The sequence below is a fragment of the Numida meleagris genome, chromosome 7 (genome assembly GCF_002078875.1).
Source record: "Numida meleagris isolate 19003 breed g44 Domestic line chromosome 7, NumMel1.0, whole genome shotgun sequence".
NCBI lineage: Eukaryota > Metazoa > Chordata > Aves > Galliformes > Numididae > Numida > Numida meleagris.
Window position 1 is genome coordinate 15,115,092 of NC_034415.1, and position 17,953 is coordinate 15,133,044.

General features: G+C 45.1%; 1 protein-coding gene across 1 annotated transcript; it reads right to left on the minus strand.

Annotated features, from left to right (window-relative positions):
- On the minus strand, window positions 7,997–16,389 carry LRRC8C (leucine rich repeat containing 8 family member C). The gene is made up of 2 exons (XM_021405121.1): window positions 16,248–16,389; window positions 7,997–14,108 (listed from the first exon to the last, which is right to left on the minus strand). The coding sequence occupies exons 1-2, from the start codon at window positions 16,383–16,385 to the stop codon at window positions 11,838–11,840; spliced, it is 2,409 nt and encodes an 802-aa protein (XP_021260796.1). The 5' UTR covers window positions 16,386–16,389; the 3' UTR covers window positions 7,997–11,837.

Consider the following 17,953-nt stretch of genomic DNA (forward strand, 5'->3'; position numbering starts at 1 on the left):
TTCCAGTTCCTGCCTCAGGAAGTCCATCCAGAAGAACTGACCAGGAAAGAGCTCTCCCTGTGCCCAGAGTGCAGCACCGGATCTCAGCACACAGACTCAGTGCTGAGCCAGGCAAGTGCTGCAGGAAACGAGACCTGAAAAAAACACAAGAGATTTCATTTTGTGGCCAAGGACACGCATTTAACTCCACAGTACCTGCAGAGCACTGGACTGTCTGTTTTCTTCTAAGAAAAAAAAATAAAGGAAGAAAAAGAAAAAAGCCTTAAGAAAAGCTTTGCTCTTGCTTTTACAATCAGCAAGATAAAAGGAACAATCCACAATAGCACAATAGCATCACAGCACAGAGCTGCTGCAAGAGCTGCTGATCCAGGGCTGCTTTGCAGCCAAATGGTTCAAAAAGTCACTCTCCCTCATGCTGCACCATTTGCGTGGCTGTCCCAGGCAGCACATCCATATGCCATCAAACTGCAGGTACACGTGTTCTCCATTTTGGCCAGACACAAAGCTAAGTGGGAAAGAACAGCACTTCTCTGCATGGAAACACTCTCAAGCTGCTGGGTCGGGCACAGGAGCTAGAACTGTGAGCAGCAGCTGGTAGAGCCCAGGGCTCCGAGTGCCAACTGTGGTCACTCAGGCTGCACCCGGCATTCCCCTGCAGCCCTGTAGGATGTCCCCAGCCCGAGGGCTGCCCACCAATACCAGGCCCAGGCCCAGGACCAAGTAACTGCAGCTCAATGAAGAACCTGCCCCAGCACTGAGGTCAGAGACAGATGGTCTTAAAACAACAAATGTCTCCCTAGTGCTAGGGAACACCTGTGTCACATGTCCTCCTCCCCCCACGCTGAAGAAAAAGAAAAAAGAAGGAAAGAAAAGAAAAAATAAAAGGCAATGGGAATACTCAGCTGTGCTACACCATGGGCAATGCCCCAGCTTTCCTCCCAGCTCTCCCAGTTCCTTTGTCCCTCTCTCTGTTTTCAGGCTCACATGTGCTGAAGCAATTTGCAGTCATGCCCAGGTTTGCATTGCTGCTAACATCATTAGCTCGTGGATTTCTTTTCCCCTGGAGTTCTGGCAGCTGCTGATGCCTTGCCAGTTAATTTCTCATATATTTCCTTTCAAAACAGAATTGAGTTAGTGAGCATACGTAACGAGGCATGGTAGGAAGAAAAAAAGGCAGATAACTGCTGACACAGACCAGATGCCTTTCAGCTGCTGCAGCACCAATAGGAAGTATGGGTAAATGTCAGGTGAGTGAGAGAAAGCAGGACAGGGCTAAAAAGCCTGCCAGCATTTGATTATAGGCCACTTACAGGGGGCTCTGGGAATTTCCTGCCCTCAGGAGATCAACTTTTCTCAGAGCTTTCCAAGTACTGTGTAGTTCAAGGAAGACTGAGAGTAATGCTCATCTGTGTTACAAAAATGCTGAGGAGTGTGGGAACCACTGAAGGAAGACCACAGAAAAGAGCAGCCTGAGGGAGTGTGGCACAGAGGCAATGACAAATGACTGAAAAACTCAGTCTACCTGTGCCAACACGGCTGGTCTCACAGCCTGCTCCAGCATTGAGCAAGCAGCAGCACTGCCCTCACAGCTCTGATGCAAAGTCCCTCTTTCTTTATGAGCCATGTCTGGTATACAGTAAGGGAAAAATCACAAATTGCACACATGGTAGAAACATAGCTCCTCTGCCCAATCTGGTTTAAACACTCTGAAATGCTTCATAGGCTTCTGTGAGTGTAAATATTCACTGATAACATCTCCTTCCATACGTGGAATTTCAGCACAATTTGGGGCTTTCCCTGGGAGCAGCTCCACTGGCACTGCGTCAGCTTCTGGGCTGAGCTAGAAGGAGAATTAGCACTTTTGTAAGAGCTCTTCCAATAAATAAATAAATACTTGTTGAAGTTCCATAAAGGTACCTTGGAAGAGCTGGGGCTTTGCTTTCTGACAACAGGAAATAGGCCTAACGGCTTTGTTTGCAGCATTTTTGTTGGAGCATTTATTTTTCAGCTCTGAATTCCAGATCCCTGCTGATGAGCGGAGTGGCAGCTGAAGGCTTGCTGAAGGAGTGAGAATGCAAAATTTTTAATGTAAGTGGTTTTCTCACTTCTGTTTGCCAGATATTTTATTAAGTGTTAGGAAAATAAGCAAATTAAACCTCCCACTGGCTTTATTATAAATAGATCAGGCACTGCAAGCCCTCTGGTTATTTGCAATGTTTTTCAAGAAAAATAAGCTGTTTTTAATCCTCTTGTTCTTCCTGCAGCGTGGAGAAGGAGGAAGGTGCAGCCCTCCATCCCTCCCTTGTAGCTTGCTTTTAGACCCACATTCTTCCTTCTGCGTGAGTCCCTTCTGGCAGCTGATGGAGACATTTTCCGTTCTGTGCTTGCAGGGGGAACTTGCACAAAATGTCTCCAGCATCTTTTAGAGGAGAACACGTCCCCTGGGCTGGCACCTCTCCAGGAGAAGTTACATTTCCTCGGCTAGCTAAGGCTCTTCCTTTGCTTTTAAGAGCAACATAAGTGCCCCTTTCCCCTCCCCCCAGGCACAGCACTTGGGATGTCAGCATGTCAGGTCTCACAGGTAGGAGGCAGAAGGCACTGGGTATAAATAAAGTCCTGCAGAGGAAGTTCAGAAATAGCCGACCTTTTCCTGTAAGTCTGGGTTATTTGTTTCTTGTTTTTGTTTTAGGAACTTCTTTTACCCTCAGTGACGGAGCAACCAGGAAAAGGAGAGGCTTTGGGAAACAGGTGAGGGAATAAAAAATCTTTCAAAGCAAGTGGAGGAGAAAAAGAATGGTTTTAAGAGGAATAGTAGCAGGGATAGGAGCTTCCCCTAGACACCTCTTAGGTTTTAGTTAAAAAGAACAGAAAGCAAGAGCAGCAGGAAAAACCTCCTTCCTCTTCCCTGCAGGCTTCAGCTCAGCCCTTTGCAGACCTCCATGTAGCTTCGCACTACCAAGGGCGGGCTGCAGCATCCTCATGGCCACACAGAGCCGCTCGGGTCAGCCAGATGGGCCACCAGTGTGTGCATGCCCCCCACAAGGGACACGTGCCAGCGTGGTGTTGGAAGCAGTACAGAAGGAGCAGAGATCACCCTTGGGTTAGAGTTGGAGCTGCGTTTCACAGAACCATAGAATCATTAAGATTGAAAAAGACCTCTGAGATCACCAAGTCCAACCCCTCCCCAACATGCCCGCTGACCACATCCATCATTACCACTTCTCCATGGTTCTTGAGCACCTCCAGGGACAGTGACTCCACTGCCTCCCCGGGCAGCCTCTGCCAGTGCATCACCACTCTTTCTGAGAATAAACTTTTCTTAATATCCAACCTGAACCTTTCCTACCATGACACTTCAGATTAACTAGTGCCTGGTGTATATGCGGTTACCATCTGGGTCAAATGGGAGTGTGTTACACAATCAAAGTGTCCCACTTATGCCTCCCCCCCCAAGCCTCCACAGTGCCTGCAGCCCCCGATCTGCCCACTCAGTGGCACAATCAAAACCCACACCCTGAGGTCTCACCTCTCCCTTCCACAGCCTTAAAAGGAAAAGCAAAATGTTTGAATTCGAACACTTTGAAGTTCTGCAGAATAAACAAATTTCTTCATATGGACTGCAAAGAGGAAAAAAAATCACAGAATGCTCCATAAGGCATAATAAATCTGGCATCTATTGCATTTGGCTGTGCACCTACGGCAAATAATACTTAAAAGACCTGAAAACAAATTGCTCAGGGACACCATGTTATTAAGGAGCTGCGAGTCAGCCTCGCTGTCTTGGAAGGCAACCAAAGCACCCAAGCACATATTGAGATGGAACCAAAACCCAGTGTGGAGCTGCAGGGCAGGCAGAACACGGCAGGAATGGCACTTGGTTTAGGCTCCTAAAACTGAAAGCATTTCTTATACAATTAGAGAGAGTTTGATGCCGAGTGTATTTGGAGGCCCGGAGCAACTGTAAACACATAACTGTAGGAGTGAAAAGAGCCTTCTATGCTGCAGACACAAAGAGTGTGAAAAATGAAAATGTACATGGGATGGAGGCAGCTTGGGGCTGTTTGTCTGAATCCCTTGCTGGCCTGGTTCTAAATCATTGTTATCACAGATCCCCAACAGCTGAGCAATCTCTAATAGAATGGTGATGTCAGGGCAGTCGTCCTGTGAGGAAGGCATGCTCACACACTGGGCAGATCTCGCAGGCATAACTTCTAAACAAGCACTGCAGAAAATGGATGGATTTTGATCGAGTTTCTTGGAAAGCCGATTAAATGGGATTTAGATGAAGTTAAGGCTTGTCTCTGCCCCTGTCAGGGGAAAACATCCACACAGTCATTATTAATGCTCAACCTGGGGGGCATTGCTCACTTTTGTTTGGTCAGTGTCTGAGCCCATACGAAAATCCTGGCTGTTACTTTTCATCTGGTTTGTGTGTAACAGAGGGTTACACCCAACTGCTGGAATCAAACACCCTTCAGCACCCAGGGAGGGCAGTGTCTGACTGTGGGCACTCTGGGCTTTGAGCACTTGGGTTTGAGCATCCCATCGCAGCCAGCGGCAGCAAGGGACCAGAGAGGAGGAGGAGGAGGAGGGAGCAGTGCTCCCACCAAAGGGTCTGATTGAGGGACCCAATCCCTGCCAGCACCACTGAGCATCCTGCCCCTGGAAGCTACTGAGTATCTCAGCCAGCAACTATTCCTCATCGTCCAAACCCTGCTCATAGTACCCTCAGACAAAAAAAAGGTCAGGGTTCGCTCCTGGCAGAACGAGCACGCCTATGGCAGTGGAAAGGAGAGCTATGGTGACACTGCCAGTGGGAACACCTGACGTGGGCCCCACCTGTACCTTACCTCTCCATGTTGTTACTGGTATGTTAAAGCATATTGCCCTTGCTGGAATGATGCGCAGGCAGCCTGGCTGGCTGCGAGAGATGCACCGCTTCAGTCATCTTCTAGCCTGTCAGAGGAGTTAGATTTATTTCCTGGGAAAAAGTAAATAAAAAAATCAATACATTCTTTGCAAAATCTGGGACACAGAAACAATCAGGTCCGAAATCTGCAAGTTTTGAGCAGCAACATCTTTCATATTTAGGTGTGACTTCCCTCAGAAGCAATGACCTCGCCTCCTGCACCCTTATCAGCAGGAATCAGCCTTCCTAATGGGAATTACATCTGCAAAACTGGAAAAAAAAAAGAAAAAAAAAGAAAAAGAAAAAAAGAAAAAGCTTGGGTAAACACACTATTTTTTTCCTACATGAAAGCCCCAGTTGTCCTAAAGGCACACTGGGTGCTGGGGAGGCAGGGCCATGCTGCATCTTGGTGCAGGGGCTGCACATGCCCCATCCCGCTGCCTCCCCAGGGCCCATGGCCCTTTGTGGGCTCCCAGTGGGCTAAAAAGTGGAAGAAAAAGTGGTTTGTGCCTACCTCCCTGCTGCCGCACTGCCATGGCAATGCCGCTGCTTCCACCATTTCCTCACTCATTGCCAAGGGACGGCTCCAGCACCTGCAGCATCACACGAACCCAGGAGCAGCCCAAGTCCCAACAAAGCCCCTCCACACCGGTCCCCCATGCCTCAGAAACAGTCACTGGCCTGGGAAAGGCACAGGCTTGGCTCCTGCTGCAGTACATCAGGCCACTCACATGGAGACCCTCGGCATGGAGACCCCGTGAGCACAGGAGGAGCTGGTGCTGACCAACCCCACCCCAAATCAGAACCTCTGGGCTGCTCTTCCACTGGGCAAGCGCAGGCTTTGCAGAGCCTGGCTCAGGAGGTCACACTTCTCTTTGAAGGTCTGAAACAGATGCCCAGGTCCTCGGTTTGGTAGAAAATCTTCAGCTTGCTAAAACAACTGGGGTAGAATTCCCCAAAGGCTTACTGTGCTTTAAAGGATATTTAAAGACAACAATAAATCCTATCTGTCTGAGCATGGCAGTCTCCTCCTGCTCAGCACCCCCACTGCAGAGCTGCTGCAGCCAAGCGGGCAAGGAAGTTGCCTCACTGCAACATCACCTTCAAGCAGAGGTTGGCACAGGGGTTAACAGGGCTGCTGAGCTCACCAGCTTCTGACACTTCAGCTTCCCAAAGTAACTTTCTGCCAAGGGGATTACTTTGCACTTTGTTTTGGTTTGCAACTTGTTCTGGAGTTGTAAAAATCTCATTTAGCCTTTAGCGGCAGCCAGCAGCTGTTCTAAAGGGTAACCCTGTGGCGGCACTGCAGTTCTGTGCTCACTGAACTACTTACTCTTTCTGCTCACAGTAAGGAAGCAGGATGCTATAGCTTTGCCAAAATATTTTACTGAATAAATACAACTGCAGGCAGTCTCCACAAGCCAGCCTAACAGTGCCACATGACCCCAGCTGGCAAGAGGTAAGGGTTACGTTTATATTCAATTTTAATTCAACACAACAACATCAAGACTTATTTACCACACTCCATAAAATTCATATGAAAAAATACCTCTGGCAGATGAGTAGCCCTCTTACTCCAGAAATGCAAAAGCACAACAAATCAAGTCAGTGCATGTTCTGCAGGATCACATAAGGCTGGCAGCAACACATGTGCTAGTGAGATTCCTGGCTGCAATCCCCGTGTGCTCTGTGGCTTCCAGTGCATTTGGCTCTCCTAAGGAATTCCCTCACTACCTCTGCGTTGTGCCGGGGGACCTGTCAGTTGTTGGAAGTAGCTAAGGGTCCACCTGTGTCATGTGCCATCCATAGCAGCACTGTAAAGGAATACAGACACACATATCCCAACCGTCCTGTAGATATTCAAATAGTTTTGAGGGAAGCACCATCCAACCATTGCCTTTCCCAGTGCCCACGCCACTGCCACTATGCTACTCTGTCAGTGCTGCTGGATGTGCTGCACAGACCCTCCCCCAGTTTAGGCGAAGCTTCACGAACCCTGGCAGCAGAGGAGAGGATGGACTGATAAAATCATGCCTGACAGCAGAAAGGTTCAAGCTTGTCTGCAGTGTAGGTGTTTTACCTCCACGCCCTGGGATTGTGCTGGGAATTCTGCCCTGGCCAAGAGCCACTAAACCCCACTTGTCATGATGGTAGTGCTCCTTGAGGTTACAGTCTTTGTTTTCTCACTGGAAGAACGACCTCTGGGTACATCCAGACCCTTGCTGGCCCAGTGGAAGAAGTCCTGCTCCAAAGCCAGCTCCATTTCAGGCCTATCCACCTGCAGACAGCCCACATGCAAGTGAGGACCCACCATGGCTCTACAAACAGCCACGACTAGCATCAGAGTTTATTTGACAGAGCCAATGCAGTTGGCCACAGCTCAGTCACAGGACAGCCTATTTAGTATCGAGACTGCAATAAAAACTTCTGAGCCAGACAAGCTCCATCAAACGCATGCCTGGAGCCAGAGGGCTGGAGTGAGGTCCTCATGAGGGGCTGGGATTCCTTATGTGGAAGCTCTGGGCCAGTTGCCGCCCATTGCACCTCTGCCAAACCTCATGTCTGCCTGCAGCACGCAGGCCTTCTCTCATCCCAGTGGGGTCAGGGCAGGTCCAGCCTGGGTTTGACTGCCAGGTCCGCAGCTACTGAAAGGGCAGGACATGGGATGGGAAACTGAGATCAGAGCCCGGGAGGGCAGGCGCCGGTGGGTGGAGGTGGGCCTGCATGGACCTGCCTTGCTGAGCCGCCCTGCTCACAGGACAGCCTGCCTGGCCCTGCCCTGGCGCTGCCCCAGCTGCAGGAGGAAGCTGAGGGCTCGTCCTCATCCTCCCAGCACACCTGGTCCTGCTTCTGCTCCCCAGGGATGGCTTCGTTGTGTGCCCTCAAGCTGGGAGCCACAGGAGGGAAGGAGTGCAGGAAGCTAGACCATGTCACTGTAAATCCTGTCACACCAAACAATGTTTTCTCAAGCATGTTTTCCTGACTTCCCTCCAGAGATCCAACCCAAAATATGGCAATACTTGATCTTTGGGTAGCCCAGAAACAAAACGTTTCCCAAGAAATAACCACATTGCAGTCTGACCATGCTCATTATTACAAAAGAACATTTTATTTCACTTTTTCCTGGGTGCACTATATTGCAATGTAACACTAGGAGGGTCTGTTGTCATATTAAGATTCTTGCTACAGAATTAAGGTGTTTGTCCATTTCGTCAAATTTCAAAGTTTTTCCTTGGCATTCTTACAGGACCTGTCACCACTTAACACAAGTATTAGTGCAAGTGCCAGAAATACAATATGAGCGTCAGAGCGGGTGCTTCACAATCACAATTTGCAGAAGCTGCTGAACCGGCTAGATGCACAAGGTCAGCACGATATCCATCCTAACTGTGGCAAAGGAGGAAGTGCACATCGCCAGATTTTGATCTCAAAGTAGTTTTGTTTTTCAGGCTTAATGTACTATTAAGATTGTCTTCTTATTTTTGAGGCACTCTGTCATCTCTGCTTCCGCTACCAAGGAAGACTTGTATTATTTTTAAGCAATAATGTTAAATGACTTGCTTATATTCTGGCAATTGTATTAGTTATTAGGCACCTGATTAGTGTAATTAGTTATATAAACTCATACAAACCATGCCTGAAGCATTATCCACAAAAAGTCCATTCATTCTAAGCCAAATACTATAGTTCACAGAAAAGTCTTCTAGTACACAATTGCATGTGGATATACATATGAGCAGTACATGAATCACTGAGTAAATATGGCACTTTTATATATTTTCCAGGAGGTCATACAGAATTAGGAAACAATCTTCTCTTAGCTGATGCACTTCTAAAATACTATAATATAGTTTTGGAAAATACACCCCACAGACTAGATAGCAAGTATAGAAAAGTCAGCAGTGCAGCTACCTGAGTTTGTTTCATTCAGTTTAACAGTAATCTGATATTTTTTTCATTCACCATGAGCCTGAAGGCTGTCTACCCATGAAAGCCACACCACATGGCCCTGCTACAGATACAGCACACAGTTCTCCAAGTGCTGAGCTGACCTAGCACCTCCAAACCCTGGCTGCTGCCCCGGCCCCTTGCTGCTCCTACCCCAGTGTCCATTGATCCTTCAGAGAGCTGACCCTGCAGCAGATGTGTCCCTTTTTTTTTTTTTTTTTTTTTTCTTACTGGCTTTGTTTTCTGCTGGCTCAGTAGGCTGATTTGTCCTGTGGAGGGATCAGACAAGCACCAGAGCCACAAACGTACAAGCGAAGCAGTCGGACGCTGTGAGATGGGAGCAGGGGAGGAGGAAGGACACTGAGGAAATCCCTCCTCGGGGGCAGCGAGCTGTTCCATTGACTAAGCTGTCCCAGCAGACCAAACCCTTGGGGAAGATACAGTTATTAGCTTGAAAGTGCTTAGGCTGGTATGGTTTATTCCTATACAGAAGGTAAATAAGGAAATACCAGCACAAGGCACTTTATACTCATGTAACTGCGTCCACATGAGGGATTGCACTGGCATAAATATAATCAGCAGCAAACAAAACCCCCACATCCTCTACATGATGTATTTAAAAAGAAAGCGCGGAACAAATCTCCAGCCTTCAATTATGAGGTGTGCATAATTTCTGTTCAGAAGACAGACCACTGCACATAGAACAACATTAGACACAAAATAAATTATAGTCTTAAAATGTGACATCTAGGAATATAAAGATTTTTTTAAAAAACTTCAAATGTAATCCCATATTTCAAATATAAGTAAGATAACTCTACAGCTCCACCTATTACTTGGACATTTTAAACAGTTTACATTCATGAGGAACAACAGCACTTTGGTTTACATAATTAGGTTAATATGAGCAACAAAACATTTATCTCCCTCACATAACATCAAAGTGAAATACATTTAGAATATATATATACTGCCAAGCTGTTCCAATAAGTGCATTCCATATATGAGTAAGAGTAGCTCTTGCAATAGCTACATCAGTTACAGGTCTTTCATAGAACTAAATCAAACCACTTCAAAAAAAATCATTTTGATTCTCTTGTGCCTGACCTGGCTTTGATTATCACACGGATCTTCTCCAGAACACGCTCAAGCACAGCAAATCACTCACTGGGTCTGGGGGCAAGCCCACTTACCGGATTGTGCAGCACACCCTGAATGAATGGGGAAATACTCATTTTGTCTCCCCGCCTGTGTAAGTCAGACTCAAAACAACAATAAGCTCAAGAACTCAGAATGACAGTAGTTCAAAAAATTTGATGGCAGCTAAAAAACATTTAAGAGCAACCAACCTGACAATAGTCAAGCAATTATCTTATATAACTTTGAACAATCTGCAACTTATAAACAGCATTGTCTCCTAGAGAAGGAAGTACTTACTCCTGGATGTTCTTGCAAAGCAATTATCCAGTGCCTGCATCTGACTCAAACGTGCATTGCTGGATAGGATGAAGAGATCTCCTTCCAGGCAAGTACTTTGCTATCATATGGTTATTTTTTATTATCTTAAATTAGCTTGCAAGCAGCACGTGAGTTGTCATGGACTACATCTGCCAAACTTGCCTAGAAGAAAGCAAGCAGCTGGATAAATAAACAACAGAACATGGTTTCAGAGGCCAAAGTTCCCAACTTGAAGCATAATCATTAAAGATATTATCAACTATTAAATTATTTTAAAAAGCAGACAGACCTCCAAGTGTATGATTTCTGATTTAACTACTATTTGTGAGATGAAAACAGAGCCTTCATCACTGTCCTCTGGAGGCTAAGATTTTGAAGAAGTTAATGTATTCATTGAATCCCATTTTCTGCAAATCTGCAAATGTTCCTGGGTTGGGCTTGGCAATGTAATACCAACGCTCAAATAAGGAGCATGTTCACGGCTAAAAATAAACTTATCTCCTTGCCAGAAGGTTCAGAAACTAAAGACAATTTCACTTTTTCTGAATCCCCACCCTGCATGGTGCCAAGCATCTCTGTGGGAAGCGACTGGGGGATGCAGAGGACACTTTCTCCCTTGCAGGACCAGACATTTAGTGGAGGATGGGCAGGGGATTTTTGAAAAGTGTTTTGTCTCCCTGGGTTGACTTTTCCAACACTGTGAGTTCACTGCATCCCTTCCATTCACATCAGCAGGAAATGGGCAGCTGAATCCCTCTGCATTGTTCAGAAAAACTTCAGCATGAGTCATTTTGGTAGGGACTCCTCCATGACCTGTGCCCTTACTCCTCCAGCTCTGGAGCAGAAATTGCAGTCAGTGCCTCCTGCTCGGGCAGTGTGCAAACAGACCTAGACTACACTTTCCAAAAGGCGCTGGAGGAGTTCTGCATACACCCTTCGACATATGAAAATACCTCCAGCCCTTGTATGGAAAGGACAGTATCTACTTGCTTTGACCATCTGAGAAAAGAGTGCCATAAATTAAAAGAAGGTCAACCCAGACCTTGTTAGATGTTGAACACCTCCAGCTCCCACTGAGGGAACGAGGCATTCAGCACCTGCCAGACTACCTGTTGAAGACCACATCCTAAGGGATTAACAGTAACCAGGAAGACCTGTTACAAATAATGCAATCCAAAGCATACAGTTTAAATACAGTTTCCCTGTTGGGATTTACCAAAGGAAAAAAAAAAAAAAAAAAAACGCAGATAAAACCATTTACTTTTGCTAGTAAAAATTAAGTTACAAACACCCTTGTTGTCAGGGCAAAATAAACTTAAAAATATCTTAAAACAGTGAAAAAATACAAGAAAATTTTATTTAAAAAATATATGTACTCCTTACTCCAAATTTGTTTGTACAGAAAGGACTTTTTGAAAAAGCAAAAAAAGGATAACAAACTAAACGCATATTCAGAGTATGCACTTTCTACAGGTATTTGGTAGAAGCGTGATTTCTGTAAAACTGAGCGAGAGGAAGCTAGTTATTCAGCTTTCATTTGTTCCCTGACATCAGAAGGCAACGTTTCAAACAAAGTGTCCTCTACAGTGAAACCAGTCCGCTTCAGAGACCTACATTCACCAAGTTCTGGTGGAAGAATTTCAAAGTGATTGCCTTTAATATCCAAGTGGGAGAGGAATACCAGATTACCAATTTTAGGTGAAAGGACAGACAAGTTATTTTTCCCAATTTTCAGAGTCTTAAGTTTTTTGCAGAAGTATAGTTCATCTGGCACACTCTCCACTTTGTTGCAAGTAATGGAAAAGTACTGTAAGCTCTGCAGAACTCCTATTTCAGGTGGAATAAAGCGAATGTCATTGTAAGACAAATCCAAATATCTGATTTTGTTGCATAGGAATAGGTGGGATGGAAGAACCTCTATTTTGTTATGGCTGAAGGAAAGCCGTTCGAGACTAGTGAGTTTCTTTATATGCTCTGGGATGTATGTTATACTGTTGTACCACAGCTTTAGGATTGTCAGTTTTCTCAGATGTTGAAAACTTACTATTTCTTCAATGGATTTGAGGTTGTTTTCCTTTAAATCCAGCTCCTGAAGACTGAGAAGGCTAAAGACAGCGTGAGGTATGCGCTCTAAATCACAGTGAACCAGTTCCAGCTGTGTCAAGTTGACCATCTTCTTCAAGTTGTTGAGCATCACTAGCTTAGTGCCATCGTTATGGATGCACAATTTTTGCAGGTGACTTGAAACATCAACTGCAGACTGTGGGATTTTGGACAAATTACTTTTTATGTAAAGAACTTTAAGGCTTTTAAGTTCCCGAAAAGATTCCAATGTAATGTTTTTGGAAATATCATGACTTAAGGAGCCAATTAAATAGAGCTCTTCCAGATTTCTGAGGCCATACATCCAGTGTGGAAGTTCTCTGATGTCATCAAACTTGACGCTCAGGATCTTGAGATTCTCCTTCAGAAAGGCCAAGGCAGCGCTGTGGATCTTCACAGAGCACTGGTGCAGTGAGAGCTCCTGGAGATTGTCCAACTGTGCAATAGTTGCTGGTATCATAACGTTATTAATAATTTCAAGTTTTAAAGACTGCAGCTCAGTAATTTCAAACACTGTGTCAGGTAATCCAGAGAGCATGAAAAGCTGTAGCTCCAAATGGTTATGGGAGTTTGTTTGTAGCCTCTGTCTTAGTTTATCTGCAGTCCACTCGTTGTTTAAGTTCAGCTGTTTCAGCTTATTTTCACTGACTTCAGACAAAAAGACAGCAAACCTTTTGGAATAGAGAGGATCATACTGATCTATCATATGAAGCATAAAAGCAAAATCATTCTTGACATCTGGAATATCATCAATTCCTGTCTCCTGCCGGACATATTCAAAGGAATATTCTTTCAGTGAGCGATAGAACAACCAGTATAGAGTATAAAGGCATGTGAGGCCATAGATGCTTACAAAGCACAGGTAGCAGTATGACAGTTTAGAGAATAGATGTGCCATTGTGTGATTACAGCAAAAATTCTTGTATCCTGTCATGTCTTCTATATCAACGTTACAGACGACTGTAAAATTAACTTCTGAGACAAGTGCTGTGTTGTAAGCAATAATAATAAGGAATTTAATTACCTTAAGTACAGTCTGGCGAACATACATGACATAGAGTATGTCACCCTCCTCAACATGCAGTCTAAATTTCTTCACCTTTTCAAACAGTGCTTTGGCCTGCTCACCTTCTTTCTTGTCTAATGCCCCATGTGTTCCCTTATCCACAACCAACTTCTCAGGGATTGATTTTAAAGACTGTGTCTTGACCAAAGTGCCTTCAGTGCTCGGTGGGGTAGTACTAGATTTGTTTATGTTGTTCTTCCTGTTATCTTTCTCTTCAGAGTCTTCTCCTGACACTTCAGATAAGGCTCTTGTTGTCCACGGAGAATCAAAACATTTCCCAAGTATTGAAATGAAATGTTCAATTTTGGAGCTTGATCCAGGGAATTTGAACCAAAAGTTACTACACAGCATGAAGACCAGCGTGTGTATAAGGACAAGGTAAGGGAAATACTTGGCATACCAGTGCAGGGCACGTTCGTAGCACACCTGATTAATAAAGCTGTATTGCTGAAGGTCCAAATCAGTCTTCAGTCCTTTCATTTCAACTGTAGCTGGAGGAGTTGATGGCTTGGGTGGAGGAAGGGGTGTCGTATCTGGGATTGTGCTAATTACATGTGAACTATTTGATTGGTTCTGGCAAGGCTGTACTCGCTTTGGAAGGCATATTATCTTGTCTTGCATGACCTGAAACACACAAAAAAGATATCTTTTAAACTGATGTACAAACAGTGATGGCAGTATGACTGGGTAACTGTACTTGGAGTTCCTCCAGCTGTTGGGCATTCCTCCCCATAGCCTAGCACTTGGTCCCACAGTCTGTGCGATGACTATTACTGTTGTCAGTCCCAGCAAGATGCTTGTTCTATATGCTGAGAACTAAGTCACCTCTTTTCACTGATGGTTAGCTTTCCATTATTTGGATAAGAGGGCACTGAGATAATCCAGAAAAATGAAAAGCATGGGTAATGATTCCAGAAAAGACCAGGGATCTCCTGCACTGCTCTCTCCAGAGACAGACTACTGTTGCTGGGTGTATTCACCCTAGCAAAGTGCTAGACGGTGTTCAGACATCTTAGGCTTGAAAGCAGTGTAACTGCATCTGTGTGGCTTTACACTCAAACAGTGATGTTTATCACACCCAAAATGGCTGACAGAGTCAATGTGGGCATATCTATGCTGGGACATTCTTTATCTTCAGTCTTAGTACGGACAGATAGGGATACTTTGAGAGTTGATCTCATTTTATACATGTGCACATAGACATTGTTTTATTCGGTTTCTCGTACAGAGTTCTCCTACGACACTCCTGTGGGAATAAAGTACCCCTGCTCCTGAGTCTGTCTATAACACAAAAAAGAGCAACTTCCTTAATTTAGGCTGTCCATTCACATTGGCAGACTCAGGTGAGATTGCCTTTAGAGACCAATCACCTTTGGTTTAATTTGGGATAAGCCTGAATTACTTGCCATGATCTCCAGAGGTCTGAATTTAAAATACGAATCCACGTGACAAACAAAGGAGCTCTGTTATTTGCCCTCAACGAGTAACTGGGATCAGCCCAAACTAAGAATGTGCCTTCTTCTGTAGTGTGGATGTATCCTTTGACATGGGGTTGCTGAAAGCACTAAAAATAGAGTATGCAACAAGAGCTTCCCAAAACTGATCCTCCTTGACGATCTGCCCTGGTGCAGGGAGATGCTGAGCTGAGACTACATGTTTCTAACAGTAACTGTCGACACTTCAGAAACTCTCACTGTTAATCTTTGCCTGTAAATGTTATTCTGATATACACCATTACTTACACCCTTGATTCATGCCTCTGGTAATAAGTTGGAATAAGTTTGAAGCATTTCCTCACGGTGTTTTCCAGTGGGCTTCATCCAATCAAGCAGGTGTATTTAAAAACAACAGAAGCTTTACTTCCTGTGCTTAAGCAAACACTTTGCTGTTGATGGAAAATACAGCGCTGTACAGGAGAGGTTTTCAAACATGGACACTGTATCTTCTTCAGTGAAAATATCTGAAATGGTGAATCCTGGTAAAACTACAGTAGATTCCAGATAAAATTTTGGACATAGTATGTGAAAATCTTAGGCCACATAAGTGAGCAAACCTTCCTGAAATAAGAGCTCTTTCAGTGTGAGAGCTCCATTTCTGAGTCATGCCAAAAAATAAGAGACCTGTGTCTGAGCTAGTACTGTAACTGTCTGACTGTGTGAAGTCTATCCCAGACAGTATTTTCCATGTCTTTTCAGCTTCTGGCTTTTCAGCAAAATTTAGCTACAGTGAGTGACAGTAATGTCAATTGTTTACATGTAAGCATGTTCGGAGCTGCTTTGGAATGGAGGAAGCATAATATTAGTTGTGGGCGGCATTAATAAAATAAGCTCTTCCATTTCAAATCTCTTTGAAACATAAAAGCAAAAAGTATTAATGTTTGCCAAATAAAGAAAAAACAGAAATTACAGAATTACTTTTTTTCAAGCTTCTAAGCAAAAAAGTGGTAATGTGTGTCAAGAACTTAATTTGATCACCTGTTTTGTTATGCCAAATTGTGGTGAAAACAGGCTTCCAGGCACAAGCCAAACCAATAGCTCTTATCTGAGCTGGCACCACTCCACTGACCGTAGCACAGCTCTACTGATTTGCAGCTGCGGAAAGTCTGGCCTGTGCTATTTGACGTTTCTGCCTAAACAGCTTTAATCCTGAGAGCTGTAAATTTTGCTTTGTTTACTGCAAATTCAAGTGATTAACAACCCATGGCACCGCTGCTCTCCCAGCACTTCTGTGAGAACCGCCCGGCCTGTGCCCCAGCCAATTTACCTGCAGTGTGCACCCAAACACGCCGATCATCAGCATGGCGACAGAGAGATAGTCCGTGAACACATCCCACCAGGGCTTCAGCACCCTGAACGCCGGCTGCTGCTCCGAGAACTGGCGAAACTCAGTCACGGGAATCATCCTCCTGGAAAAAGAGCAAGGCCAGCACTCAGCCTCCTGCAGACAGCATCCCCCGTCCACATGAGATAGCAAGAAAGTCCTTCTGCAAGGTCTGAAACCCACCCAGGACACGATGCAGCACCAGGTCCTCGGCTGCCTCCCACCAGCTCCCTCTGATGCCCATCTCAATGGGCCCCTTGGCAGCATTGAGGCCCCATGTACACAGGGAGACAAACCAGCCCCATGCTGCCTCCCACTCCACGGGCGGGTCGATACAGCCTCTGTGTCCCTCCAGCTCCACGCTGGCCGTGATCTCAGAGGCCTGGCTACAGCCTTACCCTGCACTCAAGTTTCACAGGCCCTTTCAGCTATTGTGTTTCATTCACCTCTGTCGCCATTCATAGTGGTTTCTGAGATGTGCCAGAATATTTGCATGCATACTTACTGTGGTTTTAAATCTACTATGTTTTGAGTGCAAGTTGCTAAAGCGCTTCAGCTAACCAGAACTATGGGCACTATGGGCAGATCAAGGGCTTTATCTTCACCTCAGATGTCTGAGCTGACGTCACCAGCTCCTCTGAAAAATCAGCTACCAGACAAGCATGCACAGGCAGAGCCGCTGATACGAAAGTCTACAGTGTGTTGTGTAATGCATCCTTGAGATCAAACCAGCACTGAAACTCGCCAGTAAGTTATGATGGAAAGATAAATCCACATGGGAACTTAACACAAATACTCCCAAGGACAATTAATGAGAAAAGCCCTTTGACTAATACTGTAAATGCTCACCACAATCACCGCCTATCACTGTCACATTTCAAGAGCTTACATTCTTGATTCAGTTGCACACTGGAACCCACCAACATGGTTCAAGTGCACAGCTCTTCCTAGGGGCCATCCTCAGGATGCACCGCGCAGTGCGGCCGCTGCGTGTGGTAGCTTTCATTTGTAGCTTTAGGGGCCTTTGTTGTGTTATATGACTGCTTTATTTCTTGTAAGCAATGTGTGTGGAATTCAGATGAAGGAGATTCTGGCAGCACAAACACATGCTGCTGTGATCCCTCATTCCCTTCAGCAGTCACTGCTTGCATAGCACAGCTCCTCATTAGCACAGCATACACGCTGCTATCCGCCATAATGGTCCAAGCGTGAACCACGCACACAGCCCACCTACCCAAGTCCGCCAGGAGCTCTGCAGTCCTGCACCAGAATCTGTCACTTTTCATTGTTAAAAAAAGGAAAAATCTGTAATTCAACAGCGGCATTACTGCCACACATATTCATGGTAAGTAAACTGGCAATGTCTGGTGACAGGCTACTTTTTTAATTTCAGGAAAAGAGACATTCATAAGAAGTGTTAAGTGGAGACTGACATGAACTTAACTTCTTCAAGATTCTCCATAGAAATGCTTCTTTTGCTGCAACAGCAAAAAAGAGAAAATTTGCACCAGCAAATAAAGAGAAAATGCTGGAAAGGTACACAGGAGCCTGGGCTTGCCAAGGCTGCTATAGCACACAACTTACTTCAGTTCACCCACGCTCAAAATGCCATTTAATGGCAAAATACATGGCATCTGAAAGGTGGCATA

What these genes read in the sequence shown, in the direction of transcription:
- LRRC8C (XM_021405121.1), bottom strand. Translation starts at nt 16,385, where the DNA reads ATGATTCCCGTGACTGAGTTTCGCCAGTTCTCGGAGCAGCAGCCGGCG. An exon ending in TGTTTGGGTGCACACTGCAG is followed by an intron (nt 14,109 to 16,247) that starts GTAAATTGGCTG and finishes TGTGTGTTTCAG; the next exon opens with GTCATGCAAGACAAGATAAT.